General features: G+C 32.5%; 2 protein-coding genes across 6 annotated transcripts; both read left to right on the plus strand.

Moving 5' to 3' along the window:
• Positions 1–3,768: 3,768 nt before the first annotated feature.
• On the plus strand, positions 3,769–19,654 carry LOC106057946 (triokinase/FMN cyclase-like). Of its 5 annotated transcripts, none has more exons than XM_056024966.1 (18): positions 3,769–3,903; positions 5,072–5,173; positions 6,373–6,544; positions 7,924–8,034; positions 9,515–9,702; positions 10,269–10,347; positions 11,036–11,125; positions 11,721–11,755; positions 11,858–11,942; positions 12,612–12,701; positions 13,077–13,193; positions 13,743–13,880; positions 15,551–15,685; positions 16,063–16,181; positions 17,135–17,235; positions 17,690–17,723; positions 18,388–18,477; positions 18,612–19,654. In XM_056024966.1, the coding sequence occupies exons 2-18, from the start codon at positions 5,123–5,125 to the stop codon at positions 18,756–18,758; spliced, it is 1,782 nt and encodes a 593-aa protein (XP_055880941.1). In that variant the 5' UTR covers positions 3,769–3,903; positions 5,072–5,122; the 3' UTR covers positions 18,759–19,654. The 5 variants fall into 5 exon arrangements, with proteins under 5 accessions (XP_055880941.1, XP_055880943.1, XP_055880945.1 ...); XM_056024968.1 differs by lacking the exon at positions 3,769–3,903 and adding an exon at positions 3,935–3,956; XM_056024970.1 differs by lacking the exon at positions 3,769–3,903 and adding an exon at positions 3,954–3,975.
• Positions 19,022–22,939, plus strand: LOC106057964 (uncharacterized). Its single transcript, XM_056023438.1, has 5 exons — positions 19,022–19,025; positions 20,482–20,512; positions 20,953–21,221; positions 21,367–21,439; positions 21,706–22,939. The coding sequence occupies exons 1-5, from the start codon at positions 19,022–19,024 to the stop codon at positions 21,857–21,859; spliced, it is 531 nt and encodes a 176-aa protein (XP_055879413.1). The 3' UTR covers positions 21,860–22,939.
• Positions 22,940–23,458: the final 519 nt, after the last annotated feature.

Raw genomic sequence — 23,458 nt, forward strand, 5'->3', positions numbered from 1 at the left:
AGTAAAATAACAGAGAAATGGACCAGCTCTCAGCCCCAATTTTTTTTAAAGCTATGCCTATTACAAGCTGCCCCGACTAGACCAACATATAATTTTTCGCCCCAGAACCGGACACAAAAATGAGACAACGATCACAACATATGTTCCTGAAATTAAAAATTGGAACTAGCGAAACTTGTTTTTGTGGAGCATTACCAGAGACTACAAAGCTGCATACTCTACCGAGTAAAGTCACATGTTGTATCAAATTTAATCATTTATTAGGATTAACCCCACTCAAACGAAGGCATTTTTTTCTGTGTGCATGGTAACAGGCAAGAATCAGAGTAGGTTACGTAGCCGTTTATCGTCATCATGTGAGTTAGGGCTCTAATCCTCTCTTACAAAAGCCTTGGACAAAAATCCGATCTAGCCGTTATAATATTGTTCAATTATACTATGACTAAATACAAATTGAATAATATCATAGACCTAGCTGTTGAATGTGTATTTTATTACAGATTGTATTTTTACAAAGTCTAATGTCAATATTACAAGTGTATTTTTGTTTAATTACCTGTAGGGCCTACTCACAAAAATATAAGTGATATGGTTGGCCTTTTTTTTTTTTTCTTTCTAGAGTGTAGTGTAGTGTAGACCCCTAAGTAGGAAATCATAATATTGTTAGTTTATTTTATTACAAGTTCTAAATAGACAACAAAGTTTAATCTGGTCCTTTAGTTTGCTTTATATGAGTCTTGAGTTTGTTATTTGTCCAGGGACAGACTGGCTATTTAGACATTCGGACAAATGAGCGGTGGGCCGGTACACCAATGGGCCGGTAAGGTCATCTAAAGGGCCCTATGATGTCACTTTGGTACGTATTAAATTGTTAAAGGTTTTTAGGCCTAATTCTCTGATCGTCATTTTAAAAAAATATCGTTTAACAACTCAACATTGTAGGTCCTAAATAGTCCTAATACTAATTTAATTTAACACATTTTCCGAAATAATGTAATAGCCTACATCAGTAGCGTAACTAAGGGGGGGGGAGAATTTTAAAATCCCCCCGAGCCCCACCTGGGGAGGCCCCCAAACGGGTGTCCGAAATTTATTTGTAGCCTAAATACATAAATTAATATATTTGATTGACAAATAGTGTCAACGGGTGTCTTTTTTTTTTCAACATTTGTGGATTAAATTTATCACAAAGACTAAACCTAAATTTAGGTCTATCAGTACGTTGACTTTGTTGACATTTTAAAAATATTTTTTCTCACAGAGATCAAAGTTTTTTTAAAAGTTAGTCTTACATTTTAAACTTTAAACGCGAATAAAACTGCATGATATGCAGCGAATTCCAGTTATCTTGTTACCTTTACTAATAATAGATCTAAATGGCGAGTATTTTATGGCTACACTAATTAACCTTGAAGCAAAATTTACAGAATCTAGTATAACAGATCTAAAAGTTATTCTTAATAATGCTAGAATAGTCCATTATTCGGGTGTGGCGTCTATAATTTCAGAATTAAACTTCACACTCGAGTTATTACCCCTCTGTTCATCTTTCCTCTATCCAATGGAAACTCTCTTTTTATGTCCATCTAATCCTTTTGCTTTCGCACAAAACATAAACAAAAAACCATGACGTAATATCATATAATATTAGCACATCCTTCCTTTTGAAGTTATTATCACACCCTTCCTTTTAAAGTTCTTAAGAGTGATATCTATTACTGACTACTAGGAACTTTAACAATTCGTCCACTTCTGGTTGTCTTGACTGGCACAACAAGTTCTCTAGACACTGTCTGTTTCGTTTGTTCCAACAGTTTGCAGTTCATTGTCTTCATCGGTATCATAGTACCCAGAGATGTCTTCATCGAATCTCTTATTCAAAAAGCGTTGATTTCTTCTGTATGTTTTTCTATCGTTTGTCTTTATGATGTAAGATCTGGGTGCTAAATGTTTTTTATGACAACTGCTTTCTGCAATGTTTGACCTAGACGAACTCTCCGACAGAATAATCTTTAGGTAGTCTTGCTTTTGCATCGTATTTCACTTTGCTTTTCATCTGTCGTTCGTTGAGTAATGTCTCTGCATTTTCAGCTACCGATGGTTTCAATAGTTTGGGATCAGTTGGAATGATTCCCTGAGTCTTCTACTCGTCAGCAGTTGTGATGGTGAATACGGCAGTTCACTTATCGGAGTATTTCTATACTCGAGCATAACGAGATATGGATCTTTCCCACTTTTGTATGTTCTGAATCCTTTTGCTTTCGCACAAAACATAGACAACCAACAATGACGTAATACCATTATAATATTAGCACAGAATCTTCTTCATGCAGTGGAAAATTAAGAATGTTTTGCCTATCTGGAATTCTGGTCAAAGCTCCTGCGCCCAATTAATATAGTTCAGAAGAAACTACTAAAGTCTGGACTGCATATACGGGAAGCTGCAAAAAGAAATTAGTACCCTTTCATGCTTTCTGCAAAATGATGAGAAACTGACAAAAACCCAATCCATTGAAAAAGCAAAAGAAGGTAGTGAATACTATGGATTCCCTGTAATCAAAACAATCAGAAGAAAGAAAAGACTTGATGGGAAGTTGAATTCTAATGTAGGACTGTCAATAAAACTGCCATTCAAACGTGTTGCGACAGAAGTGCTGGACAGATTTCATATGGAGATGAAGGGCAGATTCCAAAGGCTGGAAAGAAAATGGATACCTTTGGGTTTCTTCTTGAACCAAGACACCTGTTAGATGAAGACACGCTTATGACAAACTGTGCTATTTTTCCTGTTTGTATGATGAAATAAATGGAAAATCACTTTTTCAATGATGTCATTGATGCACGAGCACTTTTCATCAACAAACCAGTAATACAATCACCAATAGACATATTTAGGAAACAGGCTTCATATGGGAATTACTTGTGCTCAAAGTATCGATGTAGTTGATGTTATAGATTTCTTTGCTGCACAGAATGCACGACGTGAAGCGATATCAATTTAGATTTGTCACTTGTGCATTATTTAACTAATAAACAACGGTATTATTCATTAAAAGAGTCTTGATGATTAGGGCCTACTTTTTGTTAAGTTTACTGATATACTGAACCAATTTGATTTGGGGCCTATATATTTTTGCGTACATTATCTCATGTCATATGTCGAATGTCAAAATGCAAGGGGCCCCCAAAGAGGTAAATCCCCCGGGCCCCCAAATCCCTATTAGGCCCCTGGGCTACATCTGTAGAGAGTGCTACTAGTAGGCCTAAGCTTCATCCTTTTCGGACCTACACACTTAAATTAGCTATGAAAAAGTGACAAAATTAAGGCCTATAGTCATTTTAAAGATATAGAAATATAAAAAAAAATAATAATAACAGCGTGGTACATCACTTAGGAAAAATCCAAATTAAGAAATTCTCTAGAATCGCATTGGCGAAGATATATTTGTATCATTCTTATTGTAAACTCCTGTAGCATATGAACTACATAATTTGTCCTAGATAATGAAACGACTTCATTAAGTAATAATTTAAGTAATAATTTAGGTATAATGTATTAAACATTGGTTAGAGAGTCTAGCTTGATGAGCAATGAATTAAAGAATCATAACTGCAATGCAAACACAACAGATTACTTTGCCCTTAAAAGTTCGTCAGCACATCTTGGGGGTGCGCCCCAAATATGTAGACTGATATGCATTGGCAGCTTTGTATAGTCTCTCTATATGTAGGTCTGTGATCTAAAAAGGAAAGTTCAAAAACAAGAATCGTAACTCTCATTTTCAGTGTTTTTTTTTTTGTTGTTTTTTTAAAGACAATTTTTTTTTTAAAGGAAGATAGCAAAACATATGATGCAGGCCTTAGAACATCTAATATGTCTCAAGACATGATAAGGCTAATAAGGTTGACACTGTTTTATATTGTCTATGCATTGCTGTAAAACTTCCAAGCAATAAGTGAATAACCTCACTGAATGTAGTATAAACATAGATCTTTATCTTTATTCTAGAAAGAAATTATTTTTCTATCACAATCACTATCACAGTGAATTGAGTGAATCAGTCCCTTGTTATAGGCTTATTTACTTATTCAAGACATTCAAGTTATTCATTTCAGTTATTCAAAGTTATTGTGATTTCAATTTGTGTTATTCAGAATTGTCAATCGTCATTGATTAGATTAAATAAATCTAGATCCATATTGTAGTATATTATATAATAATGATTATATTAAATTTATTGTCATTATATGATTATTTAAATATATATTTATATCTAGATCTATATGATTATTCTGATTATTGACGATCTAGATTCTACTTCTTTTAAATAATTCTAGATCTAGATGCTAATTATAATCATAATAATGCCAATACTAGTTCACTAGTTCTTTATAAAAAAAATCTAGACTCTAGTCAGTGTGAGTTTAGTCACAGTTTTAGTGCTAGATTATAGGGCCTACATTCCAAACTAAAACAGTGTAAACTCTAGCTAGATTCTAAATCTATAGTAGATTCTATATCTAGATATAAAATATAAACTTTTTGTTATTTTGTGTAACTTTATTAAATTTATTAATCATTTTAGATCTATATAATCGACTCTAATCTTAGATTTCTAGGACTACTAGTTAGTCTAGTCTAGAATACTCTAGAATCTAGGATTATTTTTAGAATTTATCTTATATAATACAGACGTTTAAACTTCAAAAAAGAAGATGATTACGTCCTACGCGTCATGGGTAGATCTATAATGTAGACGTAGAATTTGATCTAGGATTCTAATTCTACATTCTAGATTTTTTTAGTTCTTATTATTTAAATCTAGATCTAATTTTACTTTAGATTAAAGTTAAAGTCTAGTATAAGTATGGTATATATATAGATATAACGACTTCTAGTCTTGCATTGTCACATGATTATTCATTGATGATTGATTGGGCAGTAACTGTACTTCCAAAAGACAGCATTCATTCATTATTTTGATTATGACTTATATTTAAATATGTTTAATAATTTCCTTATTTAAGAATACACTGACACTAGATCTACACAATTTTTTTTTTTTTTAAGAATTCAAGTTACGAACAATAGATTCAATAGATCTTCAGAGATTTTAGAATTATGTCTATGGCCTCAAACTCTAACCAGATTAGCAAAAAGCTAATTAATAAGGTAATCTTGAGTAATAAAAAGTAAAAGAATTTTTTCATCCATATTAATGTACTTTCTTTACTTAGATTTTTAAAATTTGTTCTAGTTAGGTTTTTAAATTTGTTCTAGATCTGGATCTATAGTAAAAAAAAAACAGCACAAGAACCAACTGCCTTTACTTTTCCTAACAGGTTTGGAGACTAAAGGGCCAGAAGAAATTAGGTTAAGGGTATTCACTCGTATGTGGAGAAATCTAACTAAATTTATAATGTTCTTAAGTGAATGCTCCATCGAGGGTGAAAAACATAAACTAGTACCTTACCCATTGAAAGCAAGGTTGCTTGAATTTGCCTAAGTAGCCACCTACTATTTGAGTAAACTGTTAGTTTTTTTTTTAAATTACTTTTGTACTAGGTATCTTTTATGCTATATCTAGCATGATCAGGGCACCAATCTGTTTTGTGGACCTGAGGAGAGAGGAAGCATCTGGGAGAAGGCATCCATGCTGCCTTTAGGTGCTCAGCAAATTCTAGTCCCCTTTATAGGTAGTCAAGCGAATGATGCCACACACCTAGTCCCTAAACATTTTGCAAATCTACTCATAAAGGTCGAAAGCTAATTTTTCTTCTTTAGGCAGCCACCATGTACTGTTAATGAAATCTCTTTGGAATAGCCTCAGATATGAGTATATCCTGGGTAAAAAAATGCTGGCTTATAACATTTAACATTATCTAAAGTAAATGTTAAGGAGAGCACATTTTATTGATACAAACACAAGTGAAGAAAATAGTTCAAAGAATGTTTTGTTTGTAAACCAAGTGTTGACTCATTTTTCAATTGAGATCTTGAACTGCTAAACAGAAGTGCCTCCATGAAAAACAATAACGTAATTCCTATTTCCACTAAGACTAAAACAGAGAGACTTTCCTCCAGAGTGTTACAAGGGCATCTGTCCTCACTGAGAAGTACATAGAAGTCTAATTCATAAAGCGCTGGTTGTGAGTGTGTATGTGTTTTGTGTGTTAATGTTGTTCGAATTTGCATCTATATTGTGATTTTTACATTAGTTACATTGAGGTGGTCAATTGTAATCAAGCTGAATTTCCATTTGTTTGGACCAATAAAATTATCTTATCTTATCTTATCTTATCTTACACACATGCCTACACTGATTCCCATTGCCTGTAAAATGATCATTCTGGTCAAGTCTTCTTGAATAGGTTCTTGACTGTGAAAGGGAGTGCAATGAAGGACTTGTAGCAGTTAACACCGGGATCAGTTTGGTCGATGGCCATAATGTGGTTGTCAGGACAGATGCTCGAGATGTTGCAGCTAACGGGAAAGTTATCCTTATCAGTGGTGGTGGCTCTGGACATGAACCAGGGCATGCAGGTGTGGTATTTATTCGAATAGTTTTTGTAATCAAGAACTTCAGAAACATTTTTTTTTTCTGTAAAAGAAAGCAACATGAGGATAGTTATATTGCAATTAATGATTTTAAAAAATGTTTTAAAAAATTAGTGCAAAACCTTTGCGAAAAAAGAAATGTTTTTAACCAATATTATATAAGGAATAGAAAATATATGTCCATATGTTATGTGCATATGTATATAAAAAACAAACAATTTTAGCCTATTTATCTTTTGAGCTTAAATAAAAAATTCTTAGTCAAACACTTATTACATATTTGTTGAAACAGCACTTGTTGGCCTCCTTCATACGTAGAATGAATGGTTCATCTCGGGTTGAGTGGTTCAACACTTTTTCATGTGGCTGTGGAGCCCTATTTTGGAGAGACACTCCCGTCCACAAATATCACAGGTTAAGGTGGCTTTCGCTTCGGTGGTAGAGGAGCTGGCCATTTTTCGCACTGTATGTTTTTCTTCCAGAGCTGAGGCCCATGTTCTTTCGCTGTCCATAGCTTTCTTGGTCACTGTCTCTCTCCATCTGGTGCAGACTAGAGCTATGTCTTCCCAATGGTCAGTATTGATGTTCACTGATTTGAGGTCCCATTTTATTACATCTATGTAATGGAGGTGGGGGCAACCAGTTTTTCTTGAGCCAGTCGCAAGTTGTCCGTAGAGGATGGCTTTTGGGATGCGATTGTCCTCCATCCGATGAACATGTCCAAGCCAGTGCAAGCGGCGTTGTCTGTGGGCTGTAAAGATGTTGGGAATACCTGTTCGTGCAAGGATCTGCTTATGGAAATTTGTTGTGATTACAAGGACTTTTTCTCATATAAAGAAAAGACAATAGAAACATACACATAAATAGAACAGACACAACATATAGAGTTCGTACAATGACTACACAGAGGCATCTTGGTCCTTTTAAATTTTCCTGATCAACGAGTGGCATTGATGTAGTCTGACCGAGCAAGGAACGAACAATTTTTGTATTGCTCTGTCCTGGTCTTGATTGACAGAAGTCACCCATTTCGTGACAAGTTGACGTAGTTATGATGGAGCGGGTTGCTGTTGTCTCTAAGATTTTTCTTATAAATGGAAGGATGCAAAGAAAATAGGAAAAGTAGTGAACATCTATTGAATATCTTTTCTTTTTAAAAGGGAAAGAAATAGTCTTTTATTTACTGCTATTTTTTATAGTAAATATGTTCCCATATTTCATTTAAACTTGGTGACATTCTAGTATATTCAGCAAAACTAGTATAACCTTGTGTCTAATTTGTAAAAGAATCATATCCAAGTAAATCTAATACTTGTTTCAATTCAGTTAATGTCAGGTTGATTACTTGTTTCCAACTCTCCTAGGCTATGTGGGTAAAGGTGGTCTGACAGCATGTGCCTTTGGCTCTGTGTTTACATCCCCTCCCCCAGGATGTATCTTGGCTGCAGTCAACGCAGCTTGTCAGCAACAAAAAGGTAAGAACATTTGTCTACTGGTAATGAAATCTCATTAATTCTTAAATTATTTTTACATTCTTATGTGCAACAGTCAAGTAATAAATTTCATTCTTAATTTAGAAAAAATAACAATGCAATAATGTTGAAGTGCCATTCAGTTTGATGAATAAAATAGCTTAGTTGTGTTGTATGCACTTGGCTTAATGTTAAAATTTCACCCCACTGATTCTTCCCCTTTATTTTTTTTTAAAAAAGTGGTCAACTAGGTAATGAATATTTTTGTGCTCGGGCTAGGTTTTTACTACAAATAATTTTTCAAATATATAATTATGTGCTTCTATAAATACCTTAAGCAAATCATTTTAATATAACATACAGTCAATGCTCAGTATTAGGAACAGGACTATGCTGAATCCTATTCACAAAATCCTCAGTCATTTTCTCTTAATCATTTCATCCCCCTGCCATTTAATGCCTAGGCCCAAACTCTTACTCCCCATACATTTACTAGTTTAAAAAGCTTTGTAAAGTGCTGAGCATGCTGTCAAAGCATTGAATTTAAAAACTCATTGAATCTAATCATTTTTTGGGGGTAAGATGTGACTATGACAGTGGCAAGTAATATGAAATAATTAGATGTCTCCCAGCACTGACCTATGTAAGTGAACATGAACAAAACATTGTCAATGATTCCTTTGAATTATTTTCTTCATCAATGTTACAGCATGACCTGATATCCTAGTTTGTACTTAGGTACATACATGGTCACAGACTGTTTAGTAGAGGGAAATACTGGAAACAATGACCTGAATGTCATCAGCAATTTTGTAAAAATAAGCAATGCTGTAGTAAGTTGGCATCCTGCCCTCCAATCTCTCTTCTAATGTCATCACCCAAAAATATGGACATGACGGTCTACAAAAGGGTAGACAGCTGAATCTGTTCTATACTCATTTGCTGGCACTGAGCAACATCTAAAGAGGAAGTAGACAGCATTAGATAAGAGAAGGGCCAACATTGTACAATGACAGGAGTCAATGAATCAGCTTTTTTTACCTATGATTATTAGCTAATTAATTTTTTTTTCAGTGTCTTGCTTATTGTCATGTATTTGCAAATAATTATTTGAACTCTGGCTGATTTAATCATTTTTATATTTTAAATACTTTGGATATAAAAACCACAGGATTAAATGTCCAGGGCATTAAATGACCAGTTCCTGGTGGGTGTTCTGGCTGTACCAAAGTTTGAATTATTTTTTAAGCCCTTGTCAAACTATATTTCAATCAATAGGAATGTAATTTCTATAAGATTATGACAAATATAGGTCTAAGAAATTCCATTGGTCTCGTTAAAGTTTACTATGATGACGTCTAATTCTACTTGATCACATTCTTTAATTCTGATCAGTATTCTTGTTCTCTAAACTCTTTAATTAATTGTTGCCCAGCCAACTAAAGAAAACCAATGACAGCTAATACAATTCAATTGTTTGAAGGTTGTCAGGTGTTGATGATAGTCACCAACTACACTGGAGATAGACTCAACTTTGGCATTGCCTGTGAAAGGGCAAGAGTCAAAGGTCACATGACAGAAATGGTTGTGGTTGGAGAAGATTGTGCGCTAGATTCAGTCGACCACTCTGCAGGAAGGCGTGGGCTTGCTGGGACAATGATGATTCATAAAGTATTCACTCTCTTAGTTTCTTAGTAGATGTGCTAATTGGTTGCATGATTTAAGAGTTTTTTGAAGAACATCACTCCATTAAATATTTTCTCATTTCCATATTTATTTTGTTTCTTAAAAAGAAATCTACTTTTCATTTTTGCAAGCCAATCAGTTAATTAGTTAAAACATTTATTGAGAGCTAAAAATAGTTTCAGATTTTTTTTCCTATTTGTCTTTCCAACCTGCATTATTTTTTTCTTTAAGAACTATGCTGAAAGCATCATTAGAATTAGTTTCTTGTCTTTTTAAGTTAAATGTTGGGATCTCATTTTTAAATTTAGGACTTTTAAATATTTGACGTGCAAAGTTATTTAAAATTATATGTAGGTCCTATTCCATTTTTTAAAAGTAAATATCTAAAAATGAAAAATTCCAAAATTCACAAAGAAATACTATTTGTTTAACTTGCTCTTTGTTCATATGTTTTCACTGTACATTTCTGTTAATGTTTTGTTTGAGGTTTAGCTTTAATGATTCATTAACCTAACTTTATTTTTTTTTTTTAAATATTTGTTTCTTTACAGATAGCTGGTGCAATGTCTGAGCAAGGAAAAAGTCTTGAGGACATAGTGTCCTACCTGAATTTAGTCAAAGAAAGAATGGGTAAATTGTTTTAGTTAGATCATTTATAAAATCTCCTTTCAGGGGAGCTGATGTAAAACTCATCCGTTTCTATGGCTGACAGATTAAAATATGCCATGTGGCCAGTACAATAAACAACTGTCACCTCTGGGATGTCCTAAAAATACTGAATTTAACTCCTGACCTCTTGTTTCAGAAGCCAAGTTCTTTACCACTTGGCCACAATGCCACCATGATAATTAATCCATCATGCTAAAAGGTTATATTACACTCTTCTTTGAACCTCCATATATTTGAAAGTGAGCTCTTCTTTCTTGAGTAAAGTGCAGTGCAGAGATATGGTTGGATCCAACTGGTTTCATAACAAATAATAATGTTGAACTGGTGATTATGGTCATTTCGCAAAATATAGTGGAATTGTGATGTAACCCAGTGTCCTGGCTTGGATTTTGTGTGTTGTCTGATAATACGTTCACCTTACACCAGGCTCAATTCAGTTTTGTTTTAGTGCAAAGACTTCAATAGGACAATTTAGTTCTTTTGTATGCACTTTGGGCAGCTAAAGATATAAGATTTATAATGCTCTCAACTCAACATAATTTTGATAATAAATTATGCATTTAATATTGCTTTGCAAAAGAAAAATCTCTTTAAAATGTATTTATTAATTAATGGATTCATTAATATTTTCTGTTTACATATTTCTTAGGTACCATTGGACTCTCACTATCACCTTGTTCAGTGCCTGGCTCGGGACCATCTTTCTCCCTGCAGTCTGATGAGATGGAACTAGGTCTTGGTAAGTGAATTTGATGTTCATCTATAATTTTCCAAGGCACCAGAAACATTGATTTGAAGTTAAATACACTATTGAGGGGACCAGCAGATAATGTTTTTAAGATGGACTATTTAAAAAAAAAACTAGTATGCCATTAAAGAATAAAATACTGTTGTTGTGAACACAGAAGCATTATTTCATTTTCACTGATTACTATCCCTTGAGCTAGATGATGAACTGTACCTCCTTTTATGATTCATTAAATATAGAAATTATTTCTTTGATATTTGTTACATGAAGAAAGATTATTTTCTATATTCTTAATTTCAACCAAATGAAAAAGCTAAAAGCTGCATTCCATCATCAAGAGTCAACTTAAAAATATATCATAAAATTAAAAGGAAAAGAATTTTTGAAAAAAAAAAACAACTTTTTAAATAAAAAATTTTCAGACGTTAAAAATGTTGGAATTTATTTATGTGTAATGTGTAAATATTTTATATACAGTTTTTAAGACTTGAAATTTCATACATACTTTTTTCCACCCTAAACTTCATAATGTGTACAGTTAAAAATTAAATACTAAATAATTGTTAAAAATTATTTTTTATACAAGGTGTTCATGGAGAGGCCGGAGTACGCAGAATGAAGGTCAGTGTCAGAAAAAGATAATTGGACTGACTGCTAAAATATTTAATTTTTTTTTGTATGAAATAAGCTATGTTCAATAAAGTTTCTTTCATGTTTAAACAGATTCAAACAGCTAGAGAGGCAGTCAAAACTATGATGGATCATATGAGGAACCCAAACACTTCAACTCATATTGATGTCAAACAAGGTAATCCTGTTTCTTTGTTTTGGTTCTTGTATGTTTCAGATATGGGTGAGGTTTTGGGGGTGTAGGCTGCTTAACAGTCTTAGGGGCTTCAGTAGTGATTTGAGGGACCTTCAGATTAGACTTTGACTGAAGTCATGTTGTTCACTCAAGTGGGTTCTAAACCTTACATGGGGAAGTAGAAGCAGTTGTGACTTCTTGACATGTAACAACCTTAAAGCTTTAATAGATATTTATTACATTCTCTGGAGCACATTAATAAATTAAGTGTTATTTAAAAATTATTATTTTTCCAATCTTATATCAACTCTCTCTGTCTAGCCAAAAATTTTGTACCCGTTATTTCTCCGACACCCAATCTCGGATCAAGCTGAAATTTTAATTAATTACTTTTACCTGACAACACAAGAATCAATTTTAAAAATTAACCAATTAGTTAATTAACTATTTGTAATAAGTTATTTTGTTTGGTATCTCAAATAAGGGAAAGAAATAGTACTTGACTGAAGTGGTGGTACAGCTGAATAAGTCCCCTATATAGATTTTTATCTGAGACTTATTACAAATTTAATTACTTGACTGATCCAAACTAATTGATACACTTAATTAAAGCTTTGTTGTTGTTTTTTTAAAGCATTTTTTTGTATTTTGCTTGTTTAAACTTTTGTATAGGTGATAGGGTGGCTCTGATGGTGAATAATCTTGGTGGAACATCAGTTTTGGAAATTAATATTGTTGCTAAGGAAGCGATTTCATATCTAGGTAATACCAGCTTAAGATATAGAAACCATATTGACATAACTTAGGCAAAGTGATCATTATGGAATTATAGTAACATCTTCAAATTCTGTCCAGTTAGTTTTCTGTTAAAGTTATCTTCATCTATATTAACTCTAGGTGTTGTGATATAATTTAGAACATAATAATAATAATTTACTGGTATGAAGTGGGTTAAAATCAACAAAAACTGTTTAGAGTTTTAGAAATCCACAAGAATGAAGTATAGAAAGTTGCAAAAGATACAATTATGAACATCATCTTGCTAGAATTGTGCTTGTATAGAATGTTGACACATAAACACTTTGGAATTAATGACAGTAAATTTGTATTTATTTTTGTTTTGCAAACATTGAGCAGAAGACATTGGAGTCTCAGTTGATAGGGCCTACTGTGGAACATTCATGACTTCCCTAGAGATGGCTGGTATTTCCATTACACTGCTGCACATTGATGATCTTCTTTTGGAATATTTAGGTCAGTGCAATATTTTTTAACTCTTTAAATCTAGAGACATTGAAAATTTCATTGGCTAAGACAAATCTCCCATGATTGCTGATGGTTAACAGAACTTCAACTTTAAGTAATAGAATAGAAACATTTGATTCACCACTGGCTAATGAAGCAGAACAATTTTTAGCCTGCATTACAATTTATGTTTAGGGGAAAGTGCTTGTACTGTCAAAAAATTTTGTATACGTTTATGCTGATGTGAAAATGGGATTCATGTTATACAATTTTTCTTTTTAAAATGCATTATTTTTGTTAGTTTATGCTGATGTGAAAATGGGACTCATGTTATACAATTTTTCTTTTTTAAAATGCATTATTTTTGTTATAAGTGTGCCTCTCTAGCTGTTTTAATCTATCTATTTAAACATGAAAGAAAATTTAAAATTTAACATAGCTTAGTTTAAACACATTTTTTTTTTTATACATTATTTTTATTAGAAGCTTTTGGCCTTTTGACTATGTAAGCTGAGTATTTTTTTTTATGTCAATAACTGTAATTTTTTATTTATTAAGATTTCCCTTGTGAAATACCAGCATGGCATGCCCCTTGCCTTGCTACTGGCCAAAAGCTTAGAAAAACTCCAGTGTTGGTTACTCTAGAAACAGAAAGTCACAGCTTATCAGATGCAGGATGTGAAAAATTGAGTAAAGGTAGAGTCATTATTTGCATTCTAATTGTAAAATATTGATAACGTTAAATTAGCTTTTAAATATTTCACTTTTCTAATTGAAATTTTTTTTTTAAATGCCAATTGCATCAACTAAAATCGGATTATTAATAAAAAATACATATTTAGAAATAAGTATTATTCATTATTATTGGTTATTAATATTTGAAAACTTTTTGTCAATGTTATTAAACACTTGTTTCATTTTTATTTTAATATAATTGAAAATAATGTGCAGGAGGAATGGAAGTTTTCAGATAGTAAACTGAAGGTTTTGCATTCTAATCCCATTAGAATATCGCTGATTTCACTGGCATTTATGGGGAGGAAAGTGAAGGTTATTGGTCATTGTGCTAGCCACTTGACACCCTCATTAACTGTTTGTTTCAGAACCTTGAATATTATATCACCTGCTCCTTAATCTTCTAGGTGTCACGTCCCTAGTGACACCTCATTGTTTACAAAATGAGGACATTGTACCTATCTCAAATCAGTTCAGCGTACCCACGCTTAAATGCCAAAAAGATGCCGATTAAAACTTAGTTCAAGGCTACAGCAGGGAAACAAAATTAACGTAGGTTAAATTACAAAAACAGTTCCTAGTGACACCTCATTGTTCACAAAATGAGGACATTGTACCTATCTCAAATCAGGTCAGCGTACCCACGCTTAAATGCCAAAAAGATGCCGATTAAAGCTTAGTTCAAGGCTTCAGCAGGGAAACAAAATTAACATATGTTAAATTACAAAAACAGTTCCTAGTGACACCTCATTGTTCACAAAATGAGGACATTGTACCTATCTCAAATCAGGTCAGCGTACCCACGCTTAAATGCCAAAAAGATGCCGATTAAAGCTTAGTTCAAGGCTACAGCAGGGAAACAAAATTAACATAGGTTAAATTACAAAAACAATTAAAAGGAAAATTAAATGTAAACGGGTCAAGGATGGGTATTGAATTGTCACTGTTCTTTATCCTAAAGAAAGGTATAAAAGGTGGAGTGTTAGCTTGAGACGGGAGAGAGAGCTAGAAAGTTAGACTTAGAAGTCGCTAGTTTTAAAGTAAATATTTACTCATTTTATTGATCATTTTGACTGAATCCTGTATCTGTTAGTTCAAGTTTTAAATAATTAAAACTTAAGAAATCATCTCAGCACTTTGTTACTTCATTGATTATTAAAGTGTTTGAACTAAAATCAAGGCACCTCCGAACCCACATATGTCACAAGTTTATAGCATCAAGATCTGCCAGTTAAATAAACATAATAAACACGTGACACTAGGCAGTTGTCACACTGGATAATAGCCATCATGATGTTCCCACATGAGTTGGGATGCTTTGTAGATTTAAAAGAAAAAATGAATCGGAAGAAAAGGAATGTAACAATAATTTGAATTAGATGTAACATGAACAAGCACAGTAGATTCTCCAAATTTTGTACTATATAAAATTGGATTAATGAAGTAACAATTTCATCATTTCAGTAGTATCACATTTATCAAACCGAACCCTAATAGTTATCTCCCCTTCTTATAACTATTTTTCTTCTGGAATGTACTCCAATTTTGAACTTTTAGTGTATTCCCGATGTAAGTAATAGAATTTCTTTGTGACAGCAACAATAGTTACTGTACTTAATTCACTCTTTCAGAGTCTAGTGACAGAGTCTATAAAGCTCTCAGGAATGCTTGTGAACAGCTAGTGGCTATGGAGAAAGAGCTGAATGAGTTGGACACCCAGTCTGGTGATGGAGATTGTGGATCAACTTTAGCTCTTGGAGCTAAAGGTTAGCACTTTTTTTTATAGATTTAAACTGAGTACCAGCATTACAATGAGTATAGAACCTTGGTCTGCTTAACCAAATGACCAGTGTTGAAACTTTAGATTGTTATCTTGTAATTCGCATAATTTACAAAATAAGATTACTACATCCCATTTACATCCATGTAACAATCTAGTACTAAGTCATTGGTTTTCCTGACTTTTTAAGAAAGAATCTGAAAGATGAGAGATTTTTTTTAATTTTACCACTTGAGATCTTTTTGGAGATTATAAAATTATTAGTATTTTGCTATCTAAAGATGGCTGTTATTTGGCAGATTCTAAGTTTGACTATGTGTCAATTTCTCTTGTAGTAATATAGATTTTTTTCCCATGGCTTAGCTATCTTAAAGAAGCTGGGGGAGTCAACAAATCCTGGACTACCTGTAGACTGTCCACATACCTTAGCATTGAGCCTTGGACAGATTACTGAGAATGTCATGGGTGGTTCCTCTGGAGCTGTAAGTATATTCAGTGACAAATTGCATTAATATATAACTGTTAGAGTAAGTTCTAAGAAGTTAATGGACTAGTTTGTTAATTACGGTAGTTTTTCAGATATTTGAATACTTTGTTGATTCTGATTTTACTCATGATTTATAGATTGATAGAGAATATTAATAAGATTTACATAGTTCAGTGTTTTGCAATAAAGGATAGTTGCCTGGTCATGTGCTATGCACTTTGGACTTTATTTGGTATGTCCTGGGTTTGAAACTGCCTGCTATCATCTGCAGGATGTTTGGGCTAGGATGAAATTATCTTCATAATCTGAAGGAACATACGAAGCATGTACAACATTTTACAAATCAAACATTCTTTTTTATGAGTCATTTGGTAAAAGATAGAAGTATATGACCAAGGCATTAAATCTAGTAACAACTGAAAATTACTTTGCCTTAAGGAATTTTCAATTATCTGAAAATAAGGTAGATATTTCATACAATTTTATTTTTTCTCAAACCACAATATAAAAAAAAGTTTTATTTGCTGGTTGGCAGCACTGTTGGTAATTTTTCAATTTGCTTTATTGAAATGACTGTACTGGTGAAAAAATATGCAGTGAATGTTCCGGGTGGTGGGGGTGGGGTGGAATGTATAATGCCAGCCATTAGAATGATGAGACTTTCTTTCTAAAGTTATTAAAATTATACATTTCTTTAATTACATTTATTTTTTAATTCTGTAATGTATTTTTTTTTTTAATTTAAAATTCTATGTGAAATTCTATGTGATTTTTTAAGTATTATTTCTCAAAATTGGAATTACATGGTGAATTTTGAAATTGGCAGTTGGGGTCAAACATAAGCTTCTTCATTTGCTAGCATTACTGTTGATTGACATTGGATGTTTTGGAATCAGGTCAAGTGCAGACAACTCTATTTATATGTATTTTTTGTTGCTTTTGTTTCAGTTGTACAGCCTGTTTTTTACTAGTGCAGCTCAAGAACTAAGGAAAGCTAATCCAAAAAGACTCTATGCTGCATTAAGCAGTGGACTGGAGTCCATAATAAAGTACTTTTGAAAGTTTCTTGTTTTTTTAGTGACTCACCACATGCTTAGCTCATTGCTATAATGTTTTTAATCCACAATACCAAATTTTTGCACTATAACCTGTGGGTTGTACAAGTTTTTATACACATGAAAGTCAGCGGTGTATACAAAGGTGCAGGATTTACAAAATTTATTTTACTCATACATATAGCATAACAGAAACTATGGACTTTCCGGTGGTTCTTCTGTACCTCCTATAGGTAGCTGTGTGTTTGTTAATTATACATTGAAAAGATTTATGAACATCTCATTATATTATAATAATAATAATAATAATCTTTATTGTCCGTATGGAAATTTGTCTTACAATTTGTGCATTACACCAAACAAAAAACATTATAACTATAATAAACTCAAAATGACCCAAAATATATTTCTCTTCATATGATTTATCATTCAAAATATTCTGTTTTAGATATGGAGGAGCAAAGCCAGGTTATAGGACAATGGTAAGTCTGAGTATTATTTGACTAGTGATGTTTTGATAAAATGTGAGCTGATAAACTAATATCTAAATGATAGCATAAAATGCACATTATGTCCAGTAAATTGGTTAACAAAAAATCGGTCAGAAATTTAAAAAATACGCTCCAGATGTCCAGTAAAGCTTCATGTTGAGACATTGACCAGCTGTTGTGTAAACAAATATGTCAGACTGGAAAGAATATTCAAAGAAAGTGTCAAGAATGATTGTGGTGTCTGTAAAGGTCTTTATAAAAGATTCAAGAATCAGACCTTGGTGGCTGAGTGGTAAAGCGCTTGGCTTATGAACCAAAGGTCCATCATACTATTAGGAAGCCCCTGAGTCCACCCAACTCTAATGGATACCTTTGGGGAAGTGAGGGCAATTGGCTGTTGTGATGGCCACATGATACAGATGAACTTAATTGGCTGTCCAGTATGCTAGGATACCTTTACTTTTTTATAAATAAAGCAAAATATAACGCTACTGTATGAGAGTATCCATTATTTCTTATTAGTTTTTCTTAGAATGAAGAGACATTTCTGAAAGAACTCCAATTTAGTGTTGTTTGTTTTAGAATTTTTTTACCTGGGGGTATTGATTTATTTCTGATCTTTTTTTCCCCTGAATTTTTATTTGTTGTGCTATAGGTGGATCCACTTTATGAAGCATGTGAGTCGCTCAAGTCTCAAGACCTTAACACACTATCTACAGAGTCTCTATTCAGGATATCATCAGAGGTGACTGCCTTCAAATATATTTACCTGAAATTTGTTATGGTTTTTAAAAAAGTCTGTTCTCTTGAATAGATTAAGATATAGTAAAGGTTGATCTTTCTTAAATTTAGCCAAGAACTTTTTTTATAATCTTGCAGGCAGCCAAACTGGCTTCAGAGAAAACAGTCTCAATGAATGCTCAGGCGGGCAGAGCTAGCTATGTGAATAAGTCTCTTCTAACCAAGCCTGACCCAGGGGCAGTGGCTGTATCTGCTTGGTTGAATGCTATAACTAACTCATTTTAGAGCAGTATTAATTAACAGTGTGAGAGAAATTCCTATCAAAGAAATTGAGGATCCAATCAACTTATATACAAATGCAGAAATCGCTCAACTTCAGAGGTTTTGACTATTTTGTGATGCTAAACTTTTGTTTTTATTTTGTCTGCATTTACAACATAACCAGAGGTCACCATTTATATTTCTGGTGACTTTCATTTTCAACACATTTGTCTAAGGTATAATTCAATATTATACAATTTCCAACTCAAATAATTTGTCAAATTTATATGGGTAAGTATAAAGTTCAGCATAGGAACATTGTTTTTGTTGTTTTGACCTAGTGGCAATTTTTTTTTTTTTTTTGTGATTTATATTTGTGGGGGTTTGTAGTCATATCAAATATTCTAAGGGTAAAAGATCTTTTGTTTGGTTTTGTTTTTTTTTTCATGTTGACTGCATTATAATGGAAAACTGCAATCTAATGATATTATTATTGTTTAAACATCGCCAACTGATTATTTGTTTCGTTTTTACTTTTTAAAATCTACATTTTTCTGAATGTCACAATTTGTTAACAAGCTTATAGCAGGTTTATAATGTTTGACATGTTTTGGACATATTGACTTTTATTTAAATGTTGTAGTATTCAATGCATTCCTTTTTCTAAAGTGTTTCTAATTGATATGTTTTATTTCTGTACTCTTGAATAAGCTTGACACATGAATATTTGGCTTCGGAAATGGTTTATTAACAGTTTGTAAGCAGAAAAGAGAAGGTTAATATATTAAGATTTTTATATATTTTTTTTCCTGTAAGCCAAGTCATAGCAACATCCTGCTGATCATACACCTCAAAGAATGTGCTCAAGATTTACCTCTGGGTAAAAATTTCTGCATTAATAAACAGAGTTTCTTCATTCATATTATATTTTTAGTATTTATCATAATTTATGCAAGCTTATTTACTGTTTACCTAGTTATAATAATATAAATTCCCATGTTTATTTAAATGAAATATAAAAAAAATAATTGTATTATATCTTCTTATCCTATAAATTACAGACATGTTCACTCACTCTAAACACAAATTCCATTTTTTGAATTATTGTGAAATAAATATTCATATTCCATATTGCTGATGCCCAGACAGCTTATTGTGTCATAAAAAATCTCCGATTGAATAACTTTTCTTAATGTACATTTATGTTGGCAAGTGCTACATAGGCTCTTTTCTTAAAAACACAAAAAACAGCTTTTCAAACCAATCAAAAGTTTGTAGATTGGTAACTTCTTACTCTTTAGGATACATTCAAATACAAACAATGTATTTTTTTACAAAGATTATATCAACTCACTATCTGTCTGGTAAAATGTTTGTACACATGATTACTCCCACACCCTATCTCGATCAAGCTGAAATTTTTGCACAATTATTTCTTTTACTTGTCAACACAAAAGAATCAATAAAAAAAAATTAACCAATTATTTAATTAACTATTGGTATATATTATTTTGTTTGGTATCTCAGTATCTCAAACAAGGAAAAGAAATTGTACTTGACTGAAGTAGTGATATAAGCTGAATTAGTCCCCTTTCCAAGAGAAAGAAATAGTACTTGACTGAAATGGTGGTATAAGCTGAATTAGCTGCCATTATAGGTCGTCATCCGAGTCTTAGTGAACACAACATTAAAAATAGGACGAGATTATAGAAACAATTGATAACTCTACAATCTTCCATGTTCATAGGCTCTCCACTAGCAGAGTGTTTACCTTGTTGGTTTGAGAAGCCTGAGAACACTTGAGCCATGAGTTCAAATTCAGGTCGTTCCCCGTCCCCCCATCCTTTTTTTCTTTTTATAAATGCTTTTTTTATTATTAGTCTAGATCTATTATAAATTTAATTAGATGACTGATCCAAATTAATTGAGACAGCTATCCTTAATAGAGAAAAAGAAGGCAAGTTTGTAACAAAGCAGAAGGCGACGCCCCGCTGGACATTGCAGTTTCTTTTGATGGTAGTTGGCTGACGAGAGGACACACGTCCTTAATAGGAGTAGGAAGTGTGATATAGGTCTGAAACTGGACTTGTACTTGATGTTTATGTAGCTCCCACAACCTTGTCACAATCCAGGCACTGTTACTCAAGGGACCGTTACATAAATGGTATGTCCCGCACAGTTAGCCTGGTATAGAAAAGGAAAATGGCGGGGCTCTTAGTGTACGCGGTCTGACCCACCCATCAGACAAAACAGTGTACACAGTTCTCATTCAGGCCGGTGAGAGGGAGCTCTTGTTCACTTTTGCTGACCTAGAGTTACCAAGAGCCGAAGGCTCAACTCTACCTGACAGTTTAAAAAGAAGAAATGTAACTAGCCTTTATTGTAAAAAATGTGCTACCACTGGAAAGATTCTAAAGAAAAATCCAGCAAAATATGCTACCTGGTTTGCTCACCATCAAGAAAATGGATGTACAATAAACTATGATGGTAAGTAATAATTTCATATTTTTAAATTGCTAAATAATTTCTTGTAGTAGAATTTAATAAGAATATTTTTATTATTGAGTTCACATTTTTCAAAATCATTTCCATAAACAAATGGTACATATGCAGCTTTTTATATTTTCTACAGGGACATCTGGGATGATGGAGTCAGAAGCTGCTGTAAAAATATGGCAAATATCACTTGCTTTGCTTAACTTCAGGTACACAACCATGGCAGGAGATGGCCTATGAACAAAACAAAACTTTGAATGTTTATGGCAAAGTAATGATAAAAAAGAGGAGTGTCTCAATCATGTCTCCAAACATCTTGGAACTGCACTTCGAAATCTAGTCCAGGATCTATCTAAAAAAAAGTGAGGACATAATTTTTTTTAATTTTTTTTCATGATATTATTTGCATATCATTTTTTACAGAAAAATTAATTTAATTAGTTTCTATTAACTTTTATTTTAATTTTTATTTTAGAAATTACTATTGGAGGAAGAAAACCTGGCAGTCTCACCACAGAAAAAATCAAAACTCTCAGCAAATATTATGGGGAGCTGTACGCAGTAACAGAACAGCTGAAGAAATGAAGAAGGCTATTCTTGCCTCTCTGTACCATAATTATTCCATATAATGACTGCCCTTAGTATCAGTACTATCCACCTGGTTCTTCATCATGGTGCTTTTATAAAAGGGATGTTTCTGAGCACAAATATCCAGGTGGTCACGGTAAAAGAATTCACACATATCTAGATTTTGAAAGACTGCACAAACATATATTTCCTGTATATGAACGACTGACTGACCTCAAGATGTGAACTAAATGCTAAATGAAAATCTCCACCATGTAATTTGGTCTTGATGCAGCAAGGCTAGCTCTCATAGCAAATCTAATGCTCAATTTGCTACCCTGACAGCCATTGCGGAATACAATTTTGGACCATCCTATGCTAGAGCATTTTACCGAACTGTCAGTGGGCAACATACAAACAGATTGTGCTTGCATTGTGAAAAAAAAAGTTTACGACATGCACAAAATTATCATGACAAGAGAGAAAACTACTGGAGGCAAAAAAAGAAATGGGCAGTTTTGAAAGCCCAACAGGAATACAGAAAAGCGCAGCATGGAACCCTTGGCTATGGTGCTGGATAATTTTAAAGGATTTTTATCATGAATAGGATACATGTACATATTTCACTACCCTGTTTTTGGTTAGTAATTTTTTTTATCTATATATTTTAAAATTCCTAATTAATTTCAAAACTACCCTTTTTTTTTTATAGAATTAGTCATATTGAAGACTTTGGTCGTTTTTCGCGATTTTTAAAATAAAATAAGTTTATTCATTTTGTTTATAATAACTTCATTATTGTATTGTATTGTATTGTTTATTCACAACAAGCTTATAATCAAATTGCACATTGGTTTTCGTTTTTAAATGTAAGGAAAAAAATATTATTTTTATTCACTTTTTTTTACTCCTTCACTAATTCTGCATAGAATTCAATCAAACTTGTCCAGCTTATTACTTATACCATGTACAACAACTTCTAGATTACATTTTCTAAGTCTGAATTAATATTTTGTCTTAATTGCAATAAAATACTTGAAAAAATGAAAAAAAGTTATGTTTTTCTTTAGCAAGGTTAGAAAAAAATATTTTTAAAAAGTCTTTACTATATTTAGAAACTAAAATGTAGAAAATGTTCTGGCATGATTGATTTACACATTGTACATTTTTGTTTGGCAATTGCTTAAATAGTTTTAAAGCCTTAGGAATTTAAAAATGATAAACAAAAATCCAATATGGAGGCAATTACCATGACAACCATTATAATAAAACAAGTTTAACAACATTTTTTATTAAGTTTTTTTTTATAGGGATTGTACATATAAAGTATGGAATAATTTGATTAATAAATTTTAAAAAAAAGGTGTCAAGTGTCCCACATAGCCTTAATATAAACTTTTTTTTAAAAGTATTTTTTTAATCTTCTTGTTAAATATTTTCTGCGAAGTTGCACAAAGAATCATATTATCAAGGGAAACAATTTCATTTTATTGTAGGCTTGAAGCATCCATGAATGCTGTCAAAAACTGGGCATCATGAACCTGCTTCTTTACTTTGTTCATTCTATAAGGGTCAAACCTTTAACGATTCCTTCCTATTTGATTCTTGCACATATGTATTTTGGTTCATACATTTGGAAGCCATTTCGACGTGCAGTCCAT

This window comes from Biomphalaria glabrata, chromosome 3 (genome assembly GCF_947242115.1).
Source record: "Biomphalaria glabrata chromosome 3, xgBioGlab47.1, whole genome shotgun sequence".
NCBI lineage: Eukaryota > Metazoa > Mollusca > Gastropoda > Planorbidae > Biomphalaria > Biomphalaria glabrata.